Genomic DNA, 26,836 nt, shown 5'->3' on the forward strand with positions numbered 1-26,836 from the left:
GAGATCCCTATGGGCTGCAGCATTTATTTTGCCACCCATAGGGAGCTCTGACAATTCTTACACAGGCCTGCCAGTGCAGCCTGAGTGAAATAACGTCCACGTTATTTCACAGCCATTTACCACTGCACTTAAGTAACTTATAAGTCACTTATATGTCTAACCTTCACCTGGTGAATGTTGGGTGCAAAGTTACTTAGTGTGTGGGCACCCTGGCACTAGCCAAGGTGCCCCCACATCGTTCAGGGCAAATTTCCCAGGCTTTGTAAGTGCGGGGACACCATTACACAAGTGCACTGTACATAGCTCACTACCTATGTACAGTGTCACAATGGTAACTCCGAACATGGCCATGTAACATGTCTAAGATCATGGAATTGTCACCCCAATGCCATTCTGGCATTGGGGTGACAATTCCATGATCCCCCGGGTCTCTAGCATAGTACCCGGGTACTGCCAAACTGCCTTTCCGGGGTCTCCACTGCAGCTGCTGCTGCTGCCAACCCCTCAGACAGGTTTCTGCCCTCCTGGGGTCCAGGCAGCCGTGGCCCAGGAAGGCAGAACAAAGGATTTCCTCTGAGAGAGGGTGTAACACCCTCTCCCTTTGGAAATAGGTGTGAAGGCTGGGGAGGAGTAGCCTCCCCCTGCCTCTGGAAATGCTTTGATGGGGACAGATTGTGCCCATCTCTGCATAAGCCAGTCTACACCGGTTTAGGGATCCCGTAGCCCTGCTCTGGCATGAAAATGGACAAAGGAAAGGGGAGTGACCAATCCCCTGACCTGCACCTCCCTGGGGATGTGCCCAGAGCTCCTCCAGTGTGTCCCAGACCTCTGCCATTTTGGAAACAGAGGTGTCTGTGGCACACTGGACTGCTCTGAGTGGCACCCAAAAATCTCTACCGCAACCCTTGCAGCTAGCAAGGCTTGTTTGAGGTATTTATGCGGGGGAACACCTCTGCAAGCTTCATCCCGACGGGGGACATCCATCCTCCAAAGGAGAAGTTCCTAGTCCTCTTCTTTCTTGCAGAACTCCAAGCTTCTTCCAACAGGTGGCTGCTTCCTTGCACCCTCAGCTGGCATTTCCTGGGCTCCTGCCCACTCTCGACACTGTCGCGACTATTGGACTTGGTCCCCTTGTCTTACAGGTACTCAGGTCCGGAAATCCACTGTTGTTGCATTGCTAGTGTTTGTTCTTCCTGCAGAATCCCCCTATCACGACTTCTGTGCTCTCTGGGGGTAAAAGGTGCACTTTACACCTACTTTTCAGGGTCTTGGGGTGGGCTATTTTTCTAACCCTCACTGTTTTCTTACAGTCCCAGCAACCCTCTACAAGCTCACCTAGGTTTGGGGTCCATTCGTGGTTCGCATTCCACTTTTGGAGTATATGGTTTGTGTTGCTCCTATACCTATGTGCTCCAATTGCAATCTACTGTAATTTTACACTGTTTGCATTACATTTCTTGCTATTACTTACCTAAATTTGGTTTGTGTACATATATCTTGTGTATATAACTTATCCTCATGCTGAGGGTACTCACTGAGATACTTTTGGCATATTGTCATAAAAATAAAGTACCTTTATTTTTAGTAACTCTGTGTATTGTGTTTTCTTATGATATTGTGCATATGACTCCAGTGGTATAGTAGGAGCTTTACATGTCTCCTAGTTCAGCCTAAGCTGCTTTGCCATAGCTACCTTATATCAGTCTAAGCTGCTAGAAACACCTCTTCTACACTAATAAGGGATAACTGGACCTGGCACAAGGTGTAAGTACCTCTGGTACCTACTACAAGCCAGGCCAGCCTCCTACATATGTAGCGTGGGGATAAGTACTTGTAACTACTTACCACTGTGTCATTGTGTACTTTTCATAAGAGAATAATATAGAAAACAAGTTCAGTGTATGTACACCTAACCAAACAGTTTTGCTTTTCTCCTCTTAAACTTTTTACAAAGTTCTGAAAAGTTTACTAAAACTTCTAAAAGTTTCTAAAAAGTTACAAAAAGTTTTTTTCTTCCTTCTCGCTATTTCTAAACCTTTTACTATCATGTCTGTAGAAGACTCTACTATTAAAATGGTCAATACTACTTATGACAATTTAAATTACAAGAGCCTAAGGAGTCTCTGCTTAGATAGAGGTTTAGTGATAGGAAAGAACCCTACAAAAGAGTTTCTATTTAACATGCTTATTGTGAATGATGAGTCCCAAGCAGGCACTTCCAATGAGAGGTTAATAGAAGGTTCCCATTCTGACTCAGGGGATCTCCTTGAGGGAGGTGGGAGGGTTCTGAACCAGATCTGCCCCCTAGCAGCACACCCAGTAATGTTGGTAGTAATGGAGGTTCCCATCAGAGTAGGGGAGTCTATTCCTGGAGGCCAAGTTGCAAGGGTTCAGTCAGTTAGGGACAGATCCCCCTCTGTTGTCTCCAATTTATCTTCTGTGTCCAAGCATTACCAACCCACCCACCCTGAAGACAATGTGTTTGAAAGGGAACTCAAAAATTTGAGGGTTGAAGAGACCAGACTGAAGCTTAAACAGCAACAGCTGGCCTTAGATAAGGAATCCATAGACCTGGAGAAGGAGATACAGAGATTGGGGTTAGGACCCCATGGTGGCAGCAGCAGTATTCCTGATAGTAATCCTGTTAGAGAGCATGATTCCAGGAATCTGCACAAGATAGTCCCCCCTTACAAGGAGGGGGATGACATCAACAAGTGGTTTGCTGCACTTGAGAGGGCCTGTATGGTACAGGGGGTCCCTCAAAGGCAGTGGGCTGCTATATTGTGGCTATCTTTCAATGGAAAGGGTAGGGATAGGCTCCTTACTGTTAGAGAACGTGATGCTAACAATTTTGCGGTTTTGAAGGATGCACTCTAGGATGGATTTGGCTTAACCACTGAACAATACAGGGTTAAGTTCAGAGACACCAGAAAAGAGTCCTCACAAGACTGGATAGACGTTGTTGACTGTTCAGTGAAGGCCTTGGAGGGGTGGTTACATGGCAGTAGAGTTTCTGACTATGAAAGCCTGTATAATCTTATTCTGAGAGAGCATATTCTGAATAACTGTGTGTCTGACTTGTTACACCAATATCTAGTGGACTCAGATCTGACATCTCCCCAAGAATTGGGAAAGATCGCAGACAAATGGGTCAGAACAAGAGTGAACAGAAAAGTTCATACAGGGGGTGACAAGGATGGCAAGAAGAAGGATGGTAAGTCTTCTGACAAGGGTGGGGACAAAAGTAAAACTGAGTCTTCATCAGGCCCACAAAAATCCTCTGGTGGGGGTGGTGGGTCCAAATCGTCTTCCAATAATCAACCTAAAAAGCCTTGGTGTTATTTGTGTAAAGTCAAATGCCATTGGACAACTGATGCCAGTTGTCCAAAGAAAAGCACCAAACCTCCCACTACCACCACCCCTACTGCAAATTCTAGTGCCCCTAGTAATAGCAGTGGTGGTGGGAGCAAGCCTACTAATAGCCAATCCAAGGGAGTAGCTAGGCTCACTTTTGGTAATTTAGTTGGGGTTGGGTTTGTTAAGGAGACCACAGAGCCTGTGTTGGTCTCTGAAGGTGCCATTGATTTGGCCACCTTGGTTGCTTGTCCCCTTAATATGGATAAGTACTAGCAACTTCCCCTAATAAATGGTGTTGAGGTTCAGGCCTACAGGGACACAGGTGCCAGTGTTACCATGGTGATAGAGGAACTGGTGCACCCTGAACAACACCTACTTTGTCAGCAGTACCAAGTGACAGACGCTCATAACAACACTCTTAGCCACCCCATGGCTGTTGTGAATCTAAACTGGGGGGGGGGGTTACTGGTCCAAAGAAAGTTGTGGATGCTTCAGATTTACCTGTAGACTGTCTACTAGGAAATGATTTAGAGACATCAGCTTGGGCAGAAGTGGAGTTGGAGGCTCATGCAGCAATGCTGGGCATTCCTGGGCATATTTTTGCTTTGACAAGGGCTCAGGCCAAAAAGCAAAAAGGACAGGGTAACTTGGATCCTGGAACAATGAACCAAGTGCTCCCTAAAGCTAGGGGTAGCAAGGGTAAATCCCTACCCACTATCCCTCCCTCTACAGATGATTCTCCTTCTGAGGAAGAAGAATTTCCTCCCTGTGCAGAACCTTCACCAGATGTGCTGGCAGCAGACACTGCTGAGCTTTTGGGTGAAGGGGGGCCTGCCAGGGAAGAGCTGAGTGCGCCACAGCAAACCTGTCCCACATTAGAGGGTCTCAGACAGCAAGCTGTCAAGCAGCATAATGGGGATGTCAGTGACTCACATAGAGTTTACTGGGAGGACAACCTCTTGTACACCGAGGCAAGGGAACCAAAACCTGGAGCAGCCAGGAGATTGGTCATTCCCCTGCAGTACAGAGAGTTCCTCCTAACTCTTGCACATGACATTCCTTTGGCTGGTCATTTGGGCCAGATCAAAACATGTGAAAGGCTTGTCCCCCTGTTTCACTGGCCTAGCCATAGCCACCGGTCTAAGCTGCTATAGAAACACCTCTTCTACACTAATAAGGGATAACTGGACCTGGCACAAGGTGTAATTACCTCTGGTACCCACTACAAGCCAGGCCAGCCTCCTACAGTTTGGTCTTGCAAGCTCCATTTGCAGATGCTGTAGGCAGTGGCAAGTGTCCCTGCCTGACATGAAGCTGTTTTGGTCATTAGGTACCAATGTGTAAATCACTCTTGCCAATCTGTTGGCTATCGCTTTCACCATGTTTGTGGCTATGGTATTAATCAGTGAGATTGGATGATTGGAGGAGCAGTCTGCAGGTGTTTTGTCTGGTTTCAGTGTCACAGTTGCACCAGGGGAGTTGTGAACCCACTGCTTTACTACTTACAATGGGGTAAGTTTCTTTATGGGTCTCTTCATCTGCAACTTGGCAGATTCATGCTCATAACACCTAAAGAAAGACAGATCAGTTGATAGAAAAGGGATAGAAAGATGGACGAGTAGATGGCTGTATAAAACGATGAATGGATCAGTGGATGAAAGGATGGCTGGATGGGTGGGTGAAAGAAAGGATAGCTCAGTGAGTGAAAGGATAGGTAGGTGAAAGGATGGATGGATAAGTAGATGAAAGGATGGATAAGTGGGTGAAAGGATTGGTGGGTAAAAGGATGAATGGGTGGGTTAAATAATGGCTGGATAAAAAGATGGGTGGGTAGGTTCAAGGATGGATAGATGAGTGGTTAGAAGGATGGGTGGGTGAAAGGGTGGATAGGTGAAAGGATTAATGGATGAGTGGGTGAAAAGATGGGTTGATGAAGGGGTGACAGGGTGGAGGGGGAAGCTGGTGAGAGGATGGATAGATGGATAAATTCAAGAATGACAGTAAATGAAAATATCTGAGAGTATGGATGAATGTATGGGTGGATGAAAGGATGGCGGAGTGAAAGGCTTCCTTCCTGTTTAAGCAACAGGTGTAGGAAATTGCCCTTTCTGTATGGTCACACCCCATACTTTATATCTCCAATGCTGATGGTTTTGCCGTCACCATGAGTGGCAAGGTCACAGCACTACTTTTAATATATGCCAGTAACCCCTAAGGTAGGCCTCCTGAGTCTAAGAGGCAGGGTGCATGATATGAAATGTGTGGACATATAAGTTCAAGCTTGTATGTCCCTATAGTAGCCTCTTTCCATTAAGGGCTACTATCAATAAACAGAGGGCCATAGGATAACATGGGCTGGCACCTAGGCATCCCTGGGTTGTCATCTCTATTATGGTCCCACTGAAACGTGTCATGTTTGGTATCCAACAACTTGTCTCCCTATGTTGTTTTTAATGTAAGATGCATCCAGGTGGTACCTTAGAGGTTGCCTATCTGATTGCCCCAGCCTTTCCTGTGCACTGGCTGACAGGCTACAGCTGTTGCCGGCAAGACGGGAATCTGACCGCCTGCCAGGAGGTGTGAACACTCCCAGGAGTCAGAGACAAAGGCCTGCCTGGGCGGGAGGTTTCACCTCCCTCCCTGACAGGATGGATAGTGAAGTGGCATATTCGAGCAGTGAGCTTAAAAGTCTACACTGTTTCTGATATGTATGTGGCCTGCCTCCCAGAGGAGGAAATGCCATCCTTCTGCCCCAGGCACTTTAGGAATTTGGGCAGAGGATAAAATTAAGTAGTGAGGAGTCACATACTCCCAAAAGGATATCAACACCCCAAGTGTGGGCTATGTAGTCTGTACAGCCGAAGGAGGTTTCTGCCATTTTTAAAAGTGACAGACTAGAAACGTCTGGGTAGAAAAGGTGGCATATACCCCTCAGGGGTGTATTTGCCGCAGGGTTCACTAGCCCATTGGTTTTGAACACCCACACCCCTAGCACCCCAAGATCCAGAGTTTATGGGGCTTGACTGGCACCAAAACTTCAGATCTGCTTGATGTGTAACAAATAAGAGACCCACGTCTGTGACTTCAGGATTTACACAAAGCAAAGGTGCAAAAGACTGCACCTCAGGCAACCAGCTTGCAACTTCATAATTGTGATTTGTCCTGGCCTTGAGGCTGGTTCCAAAGTAAAAATTATTCTCTCTTCAAGCCAAAGCCAACTCCTGAACTCAAACTAGAGGTACTACTCCTCTGCAGCAGTAGGCAAGAACCACACTCCTGGAACCAAAGAATCACTGGCCTCTGGGCGAGGGATCGCCCGGAAGTAAATTGCCTGGTGCATTGTGGGAATCATACCCCTGACCCCAGCAAGTTTCAGGTGACCACTGTTTTCCCCCAGACTTTAGGGCGTGGAAGTGACCAAAAGCTGAACTTGCTGCTACCAAGGCTTGTTGGTGGCCTGTCGGGCTATCACTGACTTTAATTGATGCTGTGGCTTGAGTAAACCCTGCAGCACCTTTAACCTGTTGCTTCATGGCCCCATTGTAGAGAGTTTGCCTCCCTTTTTTCACCAGCACCGTCTCAGTGGCAAAACCAGCACCCATGGTTCCCTATTTCAGCACCAAGGACAGCCAGTGCTATTCTGCACCCAGGCCCTATGAGCCAGGTAAAACTGTTGGGGCCTGGCCCTGGGACCACCCTCCCTGAATTCGACCTGCTGGTGTATTTTCCCATTGACCCCAACGTTATTGTTTTGCTAGAGTGAAATGCAGTGATTTATTTTTGCTTTAAAAATCCATAACCCCGGTTAGACATAGAGGCGGTCATTCTGACCCTGGCGGTCATGGACCGCCAGGGCCGGGGACCGCGGGAGCACCGCCAACAGGCTGGCGGTGCTCCCAAGGGCATTCTGACCGCGGCAGTATGGCCGCGGTCAGAAACGGAAAACCGGCGGTCTCCCGCCGGTTTTCCGCTGCCCTGAGGAATCCTCCATGGCGGCGCAGCTTGCTGCGCCGCCATGGGGATTCCGACCCCCTCACCGCCATCCTGTTCCTGGCAGTTTTGACCGCCAGGAACAGGATGGCGGTGAGGGGTGTCGTGGGGCCCCTGGGGGCCCCTGCAGTGCCCATGCCAATCGCATGGGCACTGCAGGGGCCCCCGTAAGAGGGCCCCTAAAAGATTTTCAGCCCAGCGGGAAACACAGAATAACCGCGGCGGTCTTCTGACCGCGCAGCAGTATTCTGGCGGCTCCCGCCGGCACCGCGGTTACCGCGGCCGGCGGGAGTCAGAATGACCCCCAGAATGTCTTTGTTTTGGTGTCTAAAATTATATAAAATCTGCTTTACTTTTTGGTGCTGGGTTTCTTTCGAGTCTTGTCAATTACTGATCGTCCATGTTGGTATTCTGAAATGCTTAACACGTGTTCCTCTAATAAAGCCTAACTGCTGTGTGCCACACTACTAGGACTGAGCTAGGGATTTATTAGTGTGAATCCAAAGGACCTGTTTGGGGGTAATGTGAGAATTATACATAGTGACGCTTAACCAGTCTCACTGCATAATACTCCACTTTCCAACAACAGGGGTCCAACAAGCTTCAACAAGCCTTTTGCTGGAAGTACCAACTGACCTGTGGCAACTGGATCCTCCTGTTGGCCTCTGTCTGGCATTGTCAAAGGGCTTAATTTAGATCTTGGCAGTGTTACCATCAATGTGAGTCGGCAGTGGACCCGGGAAGACCATCAAGTTGACAGTGTTCCACCCTCCGTATATAGATGTTACAGCTCTGCAGAAAGTGTACTGGCAGGGAATTGTAAATATGGGGTTAAGTTAGCACCACTTTAGTGTAAAAAAAATGATGCTAAGATGGCACAAACGTTTCATAAATGTGGGCAGTTTGCCATTCTCCAAGAGCCAGGCACCTAAGTAGTTGTATTTTAAAATTGATGTGATTTTAAGATTGCTGAGCCTATAGCTGGGTATTGATTTGTACTTGTAGTTCCCAAAGACCACTACCTTCGTCTCCACTGCATTTACCTCCAGCTTGTTATCTAAGCCATAGTTATTTAATTCATTCAGTGTGCGAAGCATGCCATTTTTGTAGTGGTCAAGTATGATAAGATCACATCCTGGGAGTGTTTCATAACATATTGCATAACGGTGCATCATTATGTTACTAAAACAATCTGTGTGTATCTTTCCGATAGCTCGCTATGTCTAACAAAAGGAACTCATAGTTCCTTTCCTTCCCTCTGGACTCCTGTCTGAACTAATTCCCCATTCTCCCAACTCTTACCCTACATATACTTCGACCTAAAAGTATCTGTTGCCCACCATCACCATCTCTAAACATCTGTGATAAAGTGCAACTAAAATGACTGTTCAAAGTTTTCTTTAACCCCCTTAGAGGTGCATCAATGTATGTCAAGGTTTCTTGCTCACTGGTTTCTCCAAATATCATGCAATCATGTTTCAGGTGTCTATTTTGGTGTGTGGGCGGGCAGGTGAGACTAGATATCTTTAAGTCTTTGGCATCGAGCTCATCCCTTTGGCAGCCTCAAATCACCACCAGCAGAGTTGCCAGTCTTGGCCGAAGTAGACAGTTCATTTCCTGAATGGTGTCTTCTTCCATAAGTGTCTTGCTTCTTTTTTCTATATTTCTGCTCAAATCAAGAGTCTCCATCAAATTCCTCCCAACTACCCTCTGGTTCTGACATTGTTCTGGGTGATCGAAGAAGTGTCTTTTATTTTGGAAAATTACTTTCAGCTTAGCAAGATACAACATGAATTTTATATCCATTCTTCTAACCTACCTGTTTATAGGATTTTCATTGCCTCTGAACATGCTGAGTATAGTCTTGAAACACCAGTATTTTCCTTGATTCATATTTCACCTCTCCTTTGTCCCGCACTCTATGAAAGATCATGTTCCAGACCCTGTAGTTAAGAAATTGGGCTATTAGGGGTCTAGGTAGCTCTCCAGGTTGCAGCCTCTGAGGCAACAAGCAGTGTGCTCTTTCAAAAGGTGTCATGAGGAAAACTTGTCGTTAAGCATAAATTCTTTTTAGCAGGGCCTTCCAATTCCTAAGGGAAGCCCTTGAATTGCAAAATGTTGCATTGCGGAGCAGCCCTTTGTGTCCTCTGCTCTCACTGCATTGTCTCTACCTTCACTGTCATGTCAGCCATGTTTTCCGCTCAGCAAGATCCCTAGTAAACTTAGATACTTTCCCCTGTTTGTGGATTGGTTTGTTTTTAGCTATGAGCGGGATGGTCGGGTGGTAGAGGCAAAGTTGAAGAGGGAATAACTGTCCCTATTGTTTAGCCGTGGAGTGAGTGTGCTATTGTTAATAACAGTAATTCTGAGTCGTAAAGGGGCTGAATGTTAATATTTGTTTTTCAACAACGTTTTATTTGCATTTTGCTGTTTGTACCATTACATAATCCTAGTGTAACACATTTTGTAGTAGGTATACGTCAAAGTGAAGTGAGGAACAGTGACAATTGATGCAGTGTTCTTGTAGAACTTTCCACTGCTCCTCTAATCAGTTAGCCACGATGCTGCAAATATGTTTCTGGAAATCACAAGTGTAGAAAAGTACAATCTTGCCTGACATGTTACCCACATTTTTACTTATGTGTCAGTTTGTTTTTGCCTGTCTCAAAGGGATCCTGCTAGCCAGGACCCCAGTGCTCATAGTTGTGGCCTGAATGTGTGTTACCGGTTTTAGTGCCTAACTGTGTCACTGAGGCTCTGCTAACCAGAACCTCAGTGCTTATGCTCTCTCTGCCTTTAAAATTGTCAATGCAGGCTAGTGACCATTTTCACCAATTCTAATTGGCACACTGGAACACCCTTATAATTCCCTAGTATATGGCACCTAGGTACCCAGGGTATTGGGTTTCCAGGAGATCCTTATAAGATGCAGCATTTCTTTTGCCACCCAAAGGGAGCTCATACAATTCTTACACAGGACTGCCAATGCAGTCTGAGTGAAATAACGTCCACGTTATTTAACAGACATTTTGCACTGCACCTAAGTAATTTATAAGTCACCTATATGTCTAACCCTCACTTATTGAAGGTTAGGTGCAACATTACTAAGTGTGAAGGCACCTTGGCACTAGCCAAGGTGCCCCCACATAGTTAAGGGCAATTTCTCCAGACTTTGTGAGTGCAGAGACAAGCGTGACCTACATATAGGTCAGTACCTATATGTAGCTTCACAATGGTAACTCTGAATATGGCATGTAACATGTTTAAGATCATGGAATTGGCCCCCAATGCCAAATCTGGCATTGGGTGCAAATCCCATGCATACTCGCGGCTTCAGCATGGACCCTGGGTACTGCCAAACCAGCTCTCTGGGGTTTTCACTGCAGCTACCCCTGCTGCCAACCCAGAGGCAGACTTCTGCCCTCCTGGGGACTGGGCAGCCCAGTCCCAGGAAGGCAGAAAAAAGAATTTCCTCTGAGAGAGGGTGTTACACCCTCTCCCTTTGGAAATAGGTGTGAAGGGCTGGGAGGAGTAGCCTCCCCCAGCCTCTGGAAATGCTTTGAAGGGCACAGATGGTACCCTACTTGCATAAGCCAGTCTACAGCGGCACAGGGATCCCCCAGCCCCTGCTCTGGTGTGAAACTGGACAAAGGAAAGGGGAGTGACCACTCCTCTGTCCATCACCACCCCAGGGGTGGTGCCCAGAGCTCCTCCAGTGTGTCCCAGACCTCTGCCATCTTGAATGCAGAGGTGTGAGGGCACAGTGGAGGCCTCTGAGTGGCCAGTGCCAGCAGGTGACGTCAGAGACCCCTCCTGATAGGTGCTTACCTCTCTAGGTGGCCAATCCTCCTCTGAGGGCTATTTATGGTGTCTCCTGTGGGCTTCTCTTCAGATAATGAATGCAAGAGCTCACCAGAGTTCCTCTGCATCTCCCTCTTCGACTTCTGCGAGGATCAACTGCAGACTGCTCCAGGATGCCTGCAAAACTGCAACAAAGTAGCAAGAAGACTACCAGTGACATTGTAGCGCCTAATCCTGCTGGCTTTCTCGACTGTTTCCTGGTGGTGCATGCTCTGGGGGCAGTCTGCCTTCACCCTGCACTGGAAGCCAAGAAGAAATCCCCTGTGGGTTGACTGAGTCTTCCCCCTGCTACCTCAGGCACCAAACTTCTGCTTCACTGGTCACCTCTCATCATGACGAACATGGTCCCTGGAACACAGGAGCGGGATCCAAGTGGCCCCGACAATCCAGTGGTCTTTCTGTCCAAATTTGGGGGAGGTAAGTCCTTGCCTCCCCATGCCAGACAGTAATCCTGTGTACTGCGCGAACTGCAGCTGCCAGGGCTTCTGTGCACTCTTGCAAGGATTCCTTTGTGCACAGCACAGCTTAGGTCCCCAGCACTCTGTCCTGCATTGCTCAACTCGCTGAGTTGATCTCTGGTTTCGTGGGACCCTCCTTTGTAGTGTTGAGACAACCGCTGTGCTCAGTTTTCTTGAACCTGTGTTCAAGTACTTCTGAGGGTGCTGCCTGCTTCTGCGTGGGCTCTCTATGTTGCTGAGCGCCCTCTCTGTCTCCTCGTCCAAGTGGCGACCTCCTGGTTCTTCCTGGGCCCGGGCAACACCCGTTTTTCTTTAACCATGACCTTTGCAGCTAGCAAGGCTTGTTTGCGGTCCTTCTGCGTGAAATCAACTTCGCATCCTCCAGCACACCGCGGGACATCTTCTGTGCGAAGGAGAAGTTCCTGGCATCTTCCGTTGTTCCAGAATCTTCAGCTTCTTCCACCCAGAGGCAGCCATTTTGCACCTTCATCTGGGGCTTCGTGGGCTCCTGGCCCCCCTGGACACTTTTGTGACTCTTGGACTTGGTCCCCTTCCCTTACAGGTCCTCAGGTCCGTGAATACATCTTCAGTGCTTTGCAGTCAGTTGTGGTCTTTACAGAATCTCCTATCACAACTTAAGTGTGTTTCTGGGGAAGTACGGTAACTTTACTCCTACTTTTCAGGGTCTTGGGGTGGGGTATCTTGAACACCCATAGTGTTTTCTTACACTCCCAGCGACCCTCTACACACTGCACTAGGCCAGGGATCCCTAAGTGGTTTGCATTCCACTTTCTTAGTATATGGTTTGTGTTGCCCCAAGGCCTATTGCATCCTATTGTATTCTACAGTGTTTGCACTACTTTTCTAACTGTTTACTTACCTGATTTTGATTTGTGTGTATATTTTGTGTATTTTACTTACCTCCTAAGAGATTATGGGGGTCATTCCGACCCTGGCGGTCCATGACCGCCAGGGCCGGGGACCGCGGAAGCACCGCCAACAGGCTGGCGGTGCTTCCTGGGCCATTCTGACCGCGGCGGTAAAGCCGCGGTCAGAAAAGGGCAACCGGCGGTTTCCCGCCGGTTTACCCCTGGCCCAGGGAATCCGCCATGGCGGCGCTGCTTGCAGCGCCGCCATGGGGATTCCGACCCCCTTCCCGCCATCCTGTTCCTGGCGGTAATTACCGCCAGGAACAGGATGGCGGGAACAGGTGTCGTGGGGCCCCTGCACTGCCCATGCCACTGGCATGGGCAGTGCAGGGGCCCCCTGACAGGGCCCCATAAAGATTTTCAGTGTCTGCAAAGCAGACACTGAAAATCGCGACGGGTGCCACTGCACCCGTCGCACCCCTTCAACTCCGCCGGCTCCATTTGGAGCCGGCTTCATTGTTGAAGGGGCTTTAACGCTGGGCCGGCGGGCGGCCTTCTGGCAGAGCGCAGAGCGCAGAGCGCAGAGCGGTCATTCGGCGGTAACCGCATGGCGGGCGGCGACCGCCGCCCGCCGCGGTTGGAATGACCGCCTATATCCTCTGTGATCTTTTTGGCACATTGTCATTAAATAAACTAACTTTATTTTTAGTAACTCTGAGTATTGTGATTCTTATGATATAGTGCTATATGATATAAGTGGTATAGTAGGAGCTTTGCATGTCTCCCAGCCTAAGCTGCTCTGCTATAGCTACCTCTATCAGCCTAAGCTGCTAGAACACTACTAATCTACTAATAAGGGATAACTGGACCTGGCACAAGGTGTAAGTACCACCAGGTACCCAATATAAGCCAGTCCAGCCTCCTACAACAAGTGACCAGAAACAATATTCAGTGCCATACAGCCCTGCACGTCTCCAGTAGTGAATTTGTAGCTTTCTTCCCAATTTACCTCAGCATGTCATCATGGGGTAATGAACTTCTAACAAAAATTACATTTTAACTTCCTAAACCACAGAATTAGTATTCCAGCTACCTTTCCATGAGTAAGACTTGAAAGTCTGAAGCCTTTAGACTCTTATGCCTGACCGTCTTCCCAGGACATGTTTATGAGTGTACTCAAGTTGATCAAACTCACAATGCAGGTGGTGGAACATGCAACAATATACATAAATGAGGTAGTTAAAACTATCCACACTGAATTGTCTGGTTTCAAGAAGGAAGTGGACCACAGAGTAATAGATCTACAGGCAAGAGACTACTATTAACCCCAAATTTGGAATTGAGTTGTGGGTTCTCCAACAGAAATTGTTTTCTACGGAAGTCTGTGTCTGCAGAGAGAATATCTGCATCTTTGTTGTGCTTTTAAAAAAGGAGGGAGATAATATGGAAGACACCTGGGAGAGTGGCTCCTGAATCTCCTCAGCATCACAATCGAGCAACTATTGAAGTTCCTAAGGGAGTACAGAACCCGGGTCAGGAACTTGACTACTCAAAACCTATTTTGCATACCTATTACATCATAACAATATAAGGTAGATCCTCCAAGCAGCCAAGCGACATGGACATACCAAAATCGTGGCCGCAAGATGTCCAGCTCCGTGTATTTCTCACAAGAGACTAAAAAGCCGGATTTCATTTTGTTTTTGAAAGTACAAGAACTAACAACCACCACACCATAGAAGTGTGGCATCATTTTACAGTTTTCACTACCCCCTTACTGCCAGGTTTTGCCAGTGTAAAAGGCATTGAAAACTGACCATTTGAAACCTACTCTCTATCACTGACACACTAAAAGCCTGTACATCTATAAATCAGGCAGGCAGACCTTTAATGTTTCCAAGAGGGTAAGACAGTTGAAAGAACAATTGATAAGACATATTCTGACGTCGCCAAGTGGTGGGTCCTGAACTTAGGAGTCTGTGGCATAGTATGTTTAAGATGGTTACTGCCCCCAGATTCAACTATATTTTTGGAATGTTTTCCGTCCCCTTCTCCAAACCTACTTTGCAGCATATTGTCAAGCTGATTAAGGATTCTATTTGTGGATCCTACAGAGCTTGCTTAAGAATTTCAAAACTACACACTGCACCGTCGTAAAAACATTTGGTGAACTTCAGTTAGAATGTCATCTTGATGCAAAGCAACACTAGCGATATATGCAGTTACAAGACTGTCTCTGCTCGGAGCTCCCCCTATTACTGGCCTTGTACTTCCAAACCTGCAACAGTTTCAAGGGTTATACAATATTCTAATTGAGGAATTCCACTCCAGGTACCTGAGAAAAAAACTAAAAGAATTGTGATAGACAACTCTTGACAAGGAATACTCGGAATAAGAATGGAACATGCTACTGGTGACTCATGATCGAGGTCTGCCTAAATCAATACAAAGATTTAGCTACTTTAAGCTGCTGTGTGACTGCCACTGGACTCCTCAAGGACTGCAATTTGCTAAAGTCTCCCAAAAGGCGGACTGTTAGAGATGTGGTGAAACAGGAGGGGATATGTTGCACCTACTGTGGTCGTGTGGATCATTGCACATGTTCTGGCAAAAAGTGCCCAGCACTGTAAATGCTTCAAATGATGCCCCATTAGCCTTTTCCCCTGCACTGGTTTTGTTACAGGACAACCTGGACCTTTTGGAACTCTCCAACCATAAGATAAGATGGCTAAATAAAGCATGGCAGTAGCAAAAAGTATGCACGTTACAGCAATGGAAGCAATGTCAACCACCTACTCTCAATGACCAGATGTGTGACATGGGAACAGCAGTGGGACAAGAAAGAATAATAGGTTGACTGTCACATATCTATGATTCCATATAGAGTCATGGTTTTATCATAATGTTTGGGTGTAAAGTGCGTTATGTTAATACCATTCTTTGTTATTCCACGGACGGCAAGTCATACTGGGATTGGTGTTGATCAATGGGAAGCCAATACATAGCTTCTAAAATTGTGTTCTCCTGTACCCTTCATATTCACTACTATACTTATGTTGGATACTGATAATAAGAGAGATATGTTTTCTTATACTCGTCTTTGGAAAAATGTTTGAGTGTTATTCGTATGTGTCCTGCTCTGCAGTATGTAGCTTTTCAGTTTGAATTTCACATTGAGAAGTATGCTTGTAATAATGTGTTTAAAACTCAATAAAGAAATAATGATTAGTTAAACTATAAGAAATTTGAAAACGCTATCCCGTAAATGTTAAGACTGAGAAAGAAAGGAACCGTGGCAGTGAACTCCCAAGAGTATTTTGTTTTGGTGTCCCATGAACAACTAGCAGTACTTTTTAGAAGGATTGTCCAACTCATGCACTGCCAGATGTACAGATATTTTGTGTGTTCCACTTGCAGTTTCCACTAAAGCTGAAGGGAGAAAGGGAGAAAGGGAGAAGACCTGGCGCCAGGATCCTACCAAACCCCACCTCATCGCACTCAAGAAGTCCATCCGCAAGCATCACCAGCTGATTCGCACCACCAAAAGGACCCACTTCAAAAACCGCATAGACAAAAATGCTTACAACAGTAAAGAACTCTTCGGCATCGTCAAAGAGCTCAGAAACCCCAGGACCTTCTCCAATGAACCCCCACCCTCGCAGCAGTTCTGCAACGCCCTTGCCACCCATTTCCACTGCAAGATAGAAGAAATCCAAAACAGCTTCAACCCCAAGACCCAACGACCGAGCACAGACCCCCACGAACCCAACGCCCAGAGCAACACCAACCTCCTTCACACCTGGACCCTCGTCAACAAAGAAGACATCACCAACACCATGGCCTCCATCCACTCCGGATCCCCATCGGACCCCTGCCCTCACCACATCTTCAATAAAGCAAGCAACATCATCGCACCCCACCTCTGCAACACCATCAAAAGCTCTTTTGAGTCAGCCACCTTCCCAGAAATCTGGAAACACACGGAAGTCAACGCCCTACTGAAGAAGCCCAAGGCAGACCCAGATGACCCGAAGAACTACCGACCGATCTCCCTCCTCCCCTTCCCAGCCAACGTCATTGAAAAAGTCGTCAACGCCCAACTTTCCCGTTTCTTGGAAGACAGCAAGGCGATCGACACCTCCCAATCCGGATTCCGAAAACATCACAGCACCGAGACCGCACTCATCGCTGCCACGGATGACATCAGGACCATGCTTGACGAAGGCGAAACCGCAGCACTCATGCTCCTGGACCTCTCCGCAGCCTTCAACACAGTATGCCATCACACCCTCTGTACAGTACTCCACAACGCCAGAATCCGTGACAAGGCACTCAACTGGATCTTGTCCTTCCTCTCCTGCAGAACCCAGAGAATCCGCGTTCCACCGTTCCTGTCAGAGGCCTCCAAGATCATCTGTGGCGTCCCCCACGGATCATCCCTCAGCCCAAATGCCCAACGTTTACATGGCCCCTCTCGCCAACATCGCATGGTCCCACCACATCAACATAGTGTCCTACGCAGAAGACACCCAGCTGATCCTCTCCCTCACGAAAGACCCTACCACTGCAAAAAACAACCTCCACAACGGACTCCACGCCATCTCCAGCTGGGTGGAATCGAGTCGCCTCAAGCTAAACACCGACAAAACTGAGATCCTCATCTTCGGCTCCGACCCCTCAGCATTTAATGACTCTTGGTGGCCCAGCTCCCTAGGTACCGCCCCCTGGCCCACCACCCACACATGCAACCTGGGCTTCATCTTGGACTCCACTCTCAGCATGACTCAGCAGGTCAACGCAATCACCTCCTCCTGCTACAACACTCTCCGCATGCTCCGCAAAATCTTCAAGTGAATTCCCGTCGAGACCAGGAAATCTGTCACCAACGCCCTGGTCAGCAGCAGATTGGACTACGGCAACGCTTTATACGCAGGGACAACGGCCAAGCTGCAAACAAAACTGCAAAGAATACAGAACGCATCCGCCTCATCCTTGATGTCCCACGCCACAACCACATCTCCCCCCACCTCAGAGACCTGCACTGGCTACCTGTTTCGAAGAGGATCGCCTTCAAGCTCCTGACCCACGCACACAAAGCTCTCCACAACACAGGTCCAGTTTACCTCAACGACAGACTCACCTTCCACGCCCCCACCCGCCATCTCCGCTCCGCCAGCCTCGCCACCGTCTCCCGCATCCGCAGCACCACTGCCGGAGGAAGATCCTTTTCTCACCTCGCCGCCAAGAGCTGGAACTCCCTACCGCTCCACCTACGCCAGTCCCAGGACCTCCTGACATTCAGGAAACGCCTCAAGACGTGGCTCTTCGACCAGTAGCGTCCCCCTCCCCAGCGCCTTGAGACCCTAACGGGTGAGTAGTGCACTTTAGTAGTGTTCTGATTGATTGATTGATGGAACACACAACAGTAGGTTATTAAAGTCACCCCCCTTGTTACAGGCCCTCCTTGTTATATGCCTTTGCATGTGGCTCAGGTCGATAAACTGGGCTCAAAGCCGTTAAAAGCCCATATGCTACAAGCAGAGGGTTTAAATGAATGGGGCAGGCCTTGTCCTCCTTTATTTCAATGTTTCTCGTTCTCTTCACTTCATTTAGAACGTTCTGACCTTTTTTGTGTGGCATGTTCCGTAAATCCCTCTGCCTCGCGGTATACAGGTTCCAAAGGGTTGTCTGCTTAGTTAAAGACGGTAGAATTTGAGCAGAGGGCCTTTAATCTCTGGCATTGCGTTAAACAGCGGACTGTAAGACTGTAGAAAGACATGACCGAGGATTTTCCACTCTACCGGACGTAGGTCACACCAAATAATGTTCTCTTTGCTGCTTCAGGAGTACCAAGCTTCTCCCAGTTGTACCCTCTGATGAGAGCAAATCGGTTTCACGTGAAAAAGTGTCCTCGAATCATAAATAAAACAAAGAGTAAAAACAATGCACATAATGACAAGCTTGTTGACACAGATTCCATTTGAGAGAGGAATAGATCAAATATTGAGTGTATCTTCAGATAATAGAATCTCACATTTTAATGCAATGTTCGACATACTAGAAACATAGTTGAGCAGCTGACCCTAGTAATTTGGAATATCAAAAACATAGCAGATATCCTTGGCATAACTTGCATAACCCTTTTTTTTTTTTTTTTTTTTTTTACAGCGTGCTCCCTAAATGCGACTACTGTTCACTGTTCATGCGAAGATGGCTACTACTGGCCCTCGGACACTTGTGTCGCAAGGCCCAACTGTTCCAGCTCACCAAATGGCTGTGACTGCATCGACTCATATCCTCCAGAGGGTGCGTATTGTCAACCAGTGCCTGCTACAACTCCAATAACAACAATGAAAAATACTACGCCAGTTACAACAGTGGCCAATACAACACCAATAACAACAGTAACCAGAACACCACCAGAAGCAACCGTAACAACTACAAAACCAACAACAGTGACCACTACAACACCAGTAACAACAGTGACCACTACAACACCAGTAACAACAGTCACCTCCGCAACACCATTTACCATACCAACTATGAAGCCGACAACAACCTCCAGAACACCGGTAACAGTGACACTAGTAACAAGTATAACAACTGCGAAACCGACAACAACAGTGCCAAAAGGTATGTAAAGAAATTGTTAGAATTTGTTATAAATTGTACTATCTAGGTTGAACAAATAACCGAAAACACTCTTTTTTCAAAAAATATAATTTGCTATGAAGTCTTTTTCTGTTATTTGGGTGTTGCAAAGCTTATGAAACTCACACGTTTTTGCCGCCATCCTCTTGTAGTTTTTTCCAATTTATGAAGTAAGCATGTCTTAAGGTCCGCAGCCTTCCTGCTGCATTCTGTTGTGCTCGACGTTAGGTAATGCACACCCGTTATCTTGGGCCTTCCTTCATGGTGCAGGCAAGTTCAAATGTGGAGTTCAGCTGACATGGAAAACCTTCATATGGTTATGCCTAAAATATCCCCTAAGGGAGAAATCCTGAAGCAGCTGCTGGTTACTCTTAAGTGCCAAGCTATTGTTGAAAATGTAGGAGTGTTAAATATATTATACATGTATTTCAGGATTCTTACACTATTATTGTAGGGTGCTTTTCTTGCTACCATGTATTTGTTAAACAATAGGAGGACTATTTAAATCACACACACACACACACACACACTCTCCAAACGTTCACTGCAAAAATCTTGCCCCATCCCGTGTATTATTGGGCTAGCACTGTACATCTGTCTCATTCATCTGATGACTATTGTCTGGACTGTTCCCATGAGGAACAGGGTCAAGACTGATTTGCATATGGCTGGGTCCAAACTGGGGTGGCATGGTGAGCAAAAGAACGATGGATTAAACCCAGATCTATGACTGGGGGTGAGTGTTTGACAATGTTCAGCATTCCGTCCATCACTTGTTGTTTTTGCTTTGTCGCCCTAAGTGGGAAGGGTATGCCCAGACGTGGGTTCCGTGCTTCCCATGCCACTGGATTCAAGCTAGCCTGGCTGATGAGGGGTGAGACCGCGAAACAGGTCCCAGGATGCTTGTTTCCGGTCCAGTGAGGACCTGGCTTGGCAGTTCGGTCTGGACTGTTCCCATGAGGAACAGGGTCAAGACTGATTTGCATATGGCTGGGTCCAAACTGGGGTGGCATGGTGAGCAAAAGAACGATGGATTAAACCCAGATCTATGACTGGGGATGAGTGTTTGACAATGTTCGGCATTCCGTCCATCACTTGTTGTTTATGCTATTGTCAGCCAGAGCCTCAATCTGAAAGAAACTTGTTTTCCTGCTATTTCTGACCTGGTGCCTTTAGTTTGTCCGTCACTGCCAAGTTATTGCTTGCCATTCATCTCATGTATTACCCACAACACAAATGTAATGTTCTTTGATGCATTTTCCTAATTCCATCAATGTCTTCAGCCTGTTCATGTACATTTACATTTATGAAATCACTTATTATGTAAGATATATATTCATGCCTATGAGTGATTCAAAATGAATAACACAACCAATTATTTAGATTTTTGCAAGAGGAGGTATTAGCCTTTTCCCATGATGGCAATGACTCCTAAACCGTTTAGGCATATGGTGGAGGTGGAGTCATCTCCATTCAGATTCGTTTGGCTCCGCCCCTTTTAGTTGATAACCTTAACTCTGATGCCCATGTGTAGATTTTATCAATAGAAAAGCTCCGAGGCCATAGGTGTGGAATGTCTCTTCTGAGTCTAAAGCCTCTCTCAATGTGAGTAATGTTTTTAACTGGCCTTCAACCACCCAAACACAGCAGGATTAATGAAGAAGTTAGTTTAGTGAACCAGCCTAACCACCATACAGAGTGACGATTCATCTCAGGTGCTCTTTGATGTCATGGTGCACCCTCAATCAATATCATCTGAGGGGCAGTGAGAACTACAAGGTGCAGTGCCTCAGGCTCTGGGCTCCTTTGGTTGGCTGCAGGTGGTGACCGCAGTAGTAGGGCAAGTCAGAGGGCCTTTAACAGGAGCCCTCCAGGATGTTCGTAGGCAATATGAAATTGACAGCACTTAGATTCACATTCCGGAAGCACTAACAGCAGCAGTGTTCAAGCAGGTGCAGGAAGGCAACCCCCATGTATTTGTCTCAGTTCAGGCTTTTAGCAAACGCCTCACTCTAAGAAAGCATCAGTGCATCATCCAGTTTTAATGGATCAAGATGATCATCCAGGGTCACAGTATTCCCTCTCTGAAAGCAGTCTGCAAAATGTGTCTGCTCAGAAAGCATTGCAGCAGTAATTATAAATGCCCAGCCAGGAACACCATCCAGGGTTCAAAACCTTGTGTATCTCTTCAGGCCAGCCCTAAAATTAAAAAAACAGCAGAGAGAAAGATGAGGCAAGGTTGTGTTCTGTTGGATGCCTCCATCTTACAACTATAATCTTTACAAAGTAAAATGTGTGAGAGTAGCCATGGGTAACCCTAAGCATTTACTGTCCACACATTCCAATGTTTACAATCAGTTGTTGCAAAAGTCATACTCATAATGTTTATGAACCTCTTATACATTCAAAAATATTTATGAACATCTTATACATGAAGGGTATGATCTAGGGACATCATTTAATTAAGGAGGCCAGTAGACAGGTTCCCTAGCTACAGCAGTGCACACCAAAAAGTATGATTATGCCTCCACTAGGCAGGGCTTGGAAAAACTGGGCAAAGGGGGTTTGTCTAGTCCCTTAAGATTACTGGGTGGAAAGACTAATTTATAGCTTCTTTCACTCTTAATAGTCAAAGGTTTCGAGGAGCTCAGAAACTGCTGATAGGGATGGCACGAATCATTTATGTGCTTTATTTTGTCAATTTTCAAAACAGTTACCAATATAAATAATTCACACATTTCTGTGCCACTCATGTGGAAACAGCCAGCTCTGCAATTTAGAAACGTCATGCCACCTTTGCCAAATTGAACAATCTTATTTTGATCGAGATGGAGAACAAACATAATAAAAATGTAGACCCTCATTCCGATCCTGGCGGTTCAAAGACTGCCAGGGCCGTGGTAGCGGTCTCACTGCCAAGGGTGAATACTGCCACATTATGAGTGTGGTGGTTTGGCCTCTGCCGAACCTTCACATCCCCGCTTGTACCTCCAGGGCAGTTGGACAGCTGGTCCGGAGATCAGCATCTAGAATTAGAATTCTGTGTGTAATCTAGGTTGATTTACTTTGCTCCTCAGTACACAGGAGGAAGTGCATTGGCCAGGGTGGATTGCTGCTGGAAGATAATTTACCTAGTGTTAACTGAGATTTTAAAATGATACAGTGAAACAGTACAGTTGCTATTTTACTATTGTGTCAAGGTTTGATTGTCTGAACTTACTGACATTCTTGTTTAGGCTAAGGTGACAAGGGTTTGTTTAGTTTATGTTCAGTTAGCGAGGTTTTACAATTATTTTCCTTATTCACTGAGAACTTGCGCTTTGATTGATTTGTCAGCTAGGAGACCACAATAGAATTGGTGATACATCACCACACAGCTGTGCAGCCGTTGGCTAGTTGCTTACAGAGCCGTGTAAGGATAGGCTGACATTTGACAGAGCCAGACCGGGATTGGTTTTTCACTTGTTGGGATTTTGAGATCATTTTAAGTGAGAATGATGGGGAATGTACTGAAGAAACCGAAGACGCAGAGGGAATGCCTGTACACGAATGATAGTGGACATTGGGTTCTATACTTGTACCTGGATTTCTGTGTGGCACAAATATACTGCTTCTGATAAAGACCTACAGTTTTCTTTAGAGGATACTTTTAACATTACAACACTGGATTTCCTTAGACAAATAATGATTGGTATGAAGCGAATGCCCAGATCTATACAGTTTGAGGCGCTAAATGAATGGGAATGAATGGCTACAGAGAAGGAAAGAAAGAAAATGTCAAAGCAAGAGAAGGGTTGATTTGGGCAGTGGCAAGAAACTAAGTGAGCCTATTCTGCCATACTTAAGGAAACAAATGATCAAAACAAGGCAAATGAAGGAGTTAAGTAGGACAGTGAATTCTGATCAGGAAGATTATTTTTTTAATAATCTCTTGGATTGTAGACCTCCTCCATATACTGGCAGAAGAACTGGGTTAAATAGTTCTGTATATATTTGGGAGCAGGAGGAGATTGCACCTCAGTGCAAGCTCCAACGGCTGTGGAACTGAGTGCATCAATTGAGACTGTAATGATATCATTACCTAGTACCAGTAGGGGTACCTAAACTGTTCTTCAGGTTAAAGTCGATCCACCTATTAGGACAGTTGTGGTCAAAGACCCTTCTGGAACTATTAACGTCATTTGAAAATCAAATTTGGTGATATGTTACAGGGAAACATTGATTTAAACAGGCTGTAAACATGTAATGTTGATGAATTGAGATATTTGAGTGAAAAAACAGCCAGAATTTAGCTGATGAATGTGAGGTGGACATCAGTAGATTGTAAAATGTGAGATAAAATTTATCAAATGGATTTGACACATGATGAAATTAAAGAAATGGGCTTAAACACTCTAAGAAGTAATATTAGAAATTGAATTGAAAAAAACATGATAATGGAATGGTTTGAATAATTATGGAGAAAGTTGGAAGAGAGACTGCAAATAAAAAGAAAGTGAAGGAGACTGAAGGTGAGACAAGGGGTACAGCAAGTGATTTGGAAGCTGAGACAGGAACTGTTTTCGAATTTCTGTTGAGGGAAGTGCATAGAGGACATTTTGTGCATGTACTATGGACAAGGGTTGATCTTTGCTATTAGCACAAATGTTTTGCATCGCAAGAGGAACCAGAGAAGTGTTCAAAGGAATGCATATACTGACAAGCATATAGCGGATGTTATGGACTAATTTTGAATTCAATATTCACAATTGTAGTTCCTTGTGATTCGTGGGTAGAGTGAAATGTGATGACCGCATACTGAAGAATGAGCTAGGGTTGCACCTAAAAATGCTTTTTCTAAGGAACTAGCTAATTGTAGGAAAATGGCTCCCTGTTGCAGTTACCCCCCACTTTTTGCCTGATATTGATGCTGACTTGACTGAGAAGTGTGCTGGGACCCCGCTAACCAGGCCCCAACACCAGTGTTCTTTCACTTAAAAATGCACCATTGTTCCACAATTGGCACACAGATAAGTCCCTTGTAAGAGGTACCAGTGGTACCAAGGGCCCTGTGACCATGGAAGGTCCCTAAGTGCTGCCGCATGTGTTGTGTCACCCTAAGGGACCCCTCACCTAACACATAGATTGTGTGTGTTGCTGTGGAGAAAAAGGCAAAGTCGACATGGCATCCCCCTCAGGATGCCATGCATGCATAATACTGCCTGTGGTATAGGTAAGTCACCCCTCTAGCAGGCCTTACAGCCCTGAGGCAGGGTGCACTATACCACAGGTGAGAGCATAGCATAGCTGCATGAGCAATATGCTCCTACAGTGTCTAAGTCTATTCTTAGACATTGTAAGTCCAGTGTTACCATATTAAGTATATGGTCTGGGAGTTTGTCAAAACGAACTCCACAGCTCCATAATGGCTACACTGAGTACTGGGAAGTTTGGTATCAAACTGCTCAGAATAATAAAGGCACACTGATGCCAGTGCTGGATTTATTGCAAAAGGCACACAGAGGGCATCTTAGAAGATGCCCCCTGTATTTTACCCAATCCTTCAATGCAGGACTGACTGGTCTGTGCCAGCCTGCCACTGAGACGAGTTTCTGCCCACCTGGGGTGAGAGCCTTTGTGTTCTCTGAGGACAGAAACAAAGCCTGCACTGGGTGGAGGTGCTTCTCACCTCCCCCTGCAGGAACTGTAACACCTGGCGGTGAGCCTCAAAGGCTCATGCTTTTGTTACAGCACCCCAGGGCATCCCAGCTAGTGGAGATACCTGCCCCTCCGGCCACTGCCCCCACTTTTGGCGGCAAGGCTGGAGGAGATAATGAGAAAAACAAGGAGGAGTCACCCACCAGTCAGGACAGCCCCTAAGGTGCCCTGAGCTGAGGTGACCCCTGCCTTTAGAAATCCTCCGTCTTGGTTTTGGAGGATTCCCCCAATAGGAATAGGGATGTGGCCCCCTCCCCTCAGGGAGGAGGCACAAAGAGGGTGTAGCCACTCTCCAGGACAGTAGCCATTGGCTACTGCCTTCCTGACCTAAAACACCCCCCTAAATTCAGTATTTATAGGTGACCCAAAACCCTTGAAATCAGATTCCTGCAACCTACACAAAGAAGAAGGGCTGCTGACCTGAAAGCCCTTCAGAGAAGACGGAGACAACAACTGACTTGGCCCCAGCCCTACTGGCCTGTCTCCATACTCAAAGAACCTGCTCATTGACGCATCCGACAGGGACCAGTGACCTCTGAAGCCTCAGAGACTGCCCTGAACACGAAGGACCAAGAAACTCCAGAGAACAGCGCCACTTCAGAAACAGCAACAACTTTGCAACTTTTTAGCAACTTCCAAAGAACTCAATCTTCCCGCCGGAAGCATGAGACTTCACACTCTGCACCCGATGCCCCCGGGTTGAGCTCCAGAGAACCAACACTGCAGAGAGGACTCCCAGGCAACTGTGACCTCGTGAGTAACCTGAGACGACCCCCCTGCACCCCCACAGCGATGCATGCAGAGAGGATCCAGAGGCTCCCCCTGACAGCGACTGCCTGGAACAAAGAACCTGACGCCTGGACCAAGCACTGCACCCGCAGCCCCCAGGACCAAAAGGAACCGAACTCCAGTGCAGGAGTGACCATCAGGTGACCCTCTGCCTAGCCCAGTTGGTGGCTGGCCCAAGAAGCCCGCTGTGCCCTGCCTGCTTCGCTAGAGAGACCCCTGGGTCCCTCCATTGATTTCTATTGAAAACGCAACGCCTGCTAAGCACACTGCACCCGGCCGCCTCTGTGCCGCTGAGGGTGTGTTTTGTGTGCCTGTTTGTGTCCCCCCCAGTGCACTACAAATCTCCCCTGGTCTGTCCTTAGAAGACGCAGGTACTTACCTGTTGGCAGACTGGAACCGGAGCACCCCTGTTCTCCATTAGCGCCTATGTGTTTTGGGCCCTCTTTTGACCTCTGCACCTGACCAGCCCTGTGTTGCTGGTGCAGTGACTTTGGGGTTGCCTTGAACCCCCAACAGTGGGCTGCCTATGCCCAGGAAACTCAACTTGTAAGTGCTTTACTTACCTCAGAAACTTAACCTTATTTATTTCCCCCAGGAACTGTTGGTTTCTGCACTGTGTCCACTTTTAAAATAGCTTATTGCCATTTTAACCTATACTGTGTGTACTACTGCTTTAATACAAAGTTCCTTCCTTACCTGTGTGGGGTACCTTGCATTTTATGTGTTTACTTCAAATCTTGAATCTTGTAGTTCTAAAATAAATTAAGAAAATATATTTTTCTATGAAAAAAACTATTGGCCTGGAGTTAAGTCTTTGAGTATGTGTTCCTCATGTATTGCCTGTGTGTGTACAACAAATGCTTAATACTACCCTCTGATAAGCCTACTGCTCGACCACACAAAATAGAGCATTAGAATGATCTAATTTTGCCACTATCAACCTCTAAGGGGAACCCTTGGACTCTGTGCACACTATCTCTCAGTTTGAGATAGTCTATACAGAGCCAACTTCCTACACTAATGAATACTGACATGTAATTGCGCATTTGAAGAAAAGAGTGCCTGAGAAGGAATTCAGTGAAAATCTTGAGAACTTAATAGGAACCAAAGAAGTCAGTGCATACTTTTTACGAGAGGCTCATGCAGAAATTCAAGAAACTTAGG

At 46.6% G+C, this 26,836-nt stretch overlaps 1 protein-coding gene across 5 annotated transcripts in view; it reads left to right on the forward strand.

Moving 5' to 3' along the window:
- LOC138296693 (adhesion G protein-coupled receptor F5-like) overlaps nucleotides 1-26,836 on the forward strand; it is a 912,996-nt gene that overhangs the window by 367,300 nt on the left and 518,860 nt on the right. For all 5 annotated transcript variants that reach the window (XM_069236060.1, XM_069236064.1, XM_069236063.1 and 2 more), the window contains one exon: nucleotides 18,704-19,168. In XM_069236060.1, coding sequence (XP_069092161.1) covers nucleotides 18,704-19,168 — 465 coding nt within the window. The remainder of the gene's footprint in view (nucleotides 1-18,703; nucleotides 19,169-26,836) is intronic.

This window comes from Pleurodeles waltl, chromosome 5, assembly GCF_031143425.1.
Source record: "Pleurodeles waltl isolate 20211129_DDA chromosome 5, aPleWal1.hap1.20221129, whole genome shotgun sequence".
NCBI lineage: Eukaryota > Metazoa > Chordata > Amphibia > Caudata > Salamandridae > Pleurodeles > Pleurodeles waltl.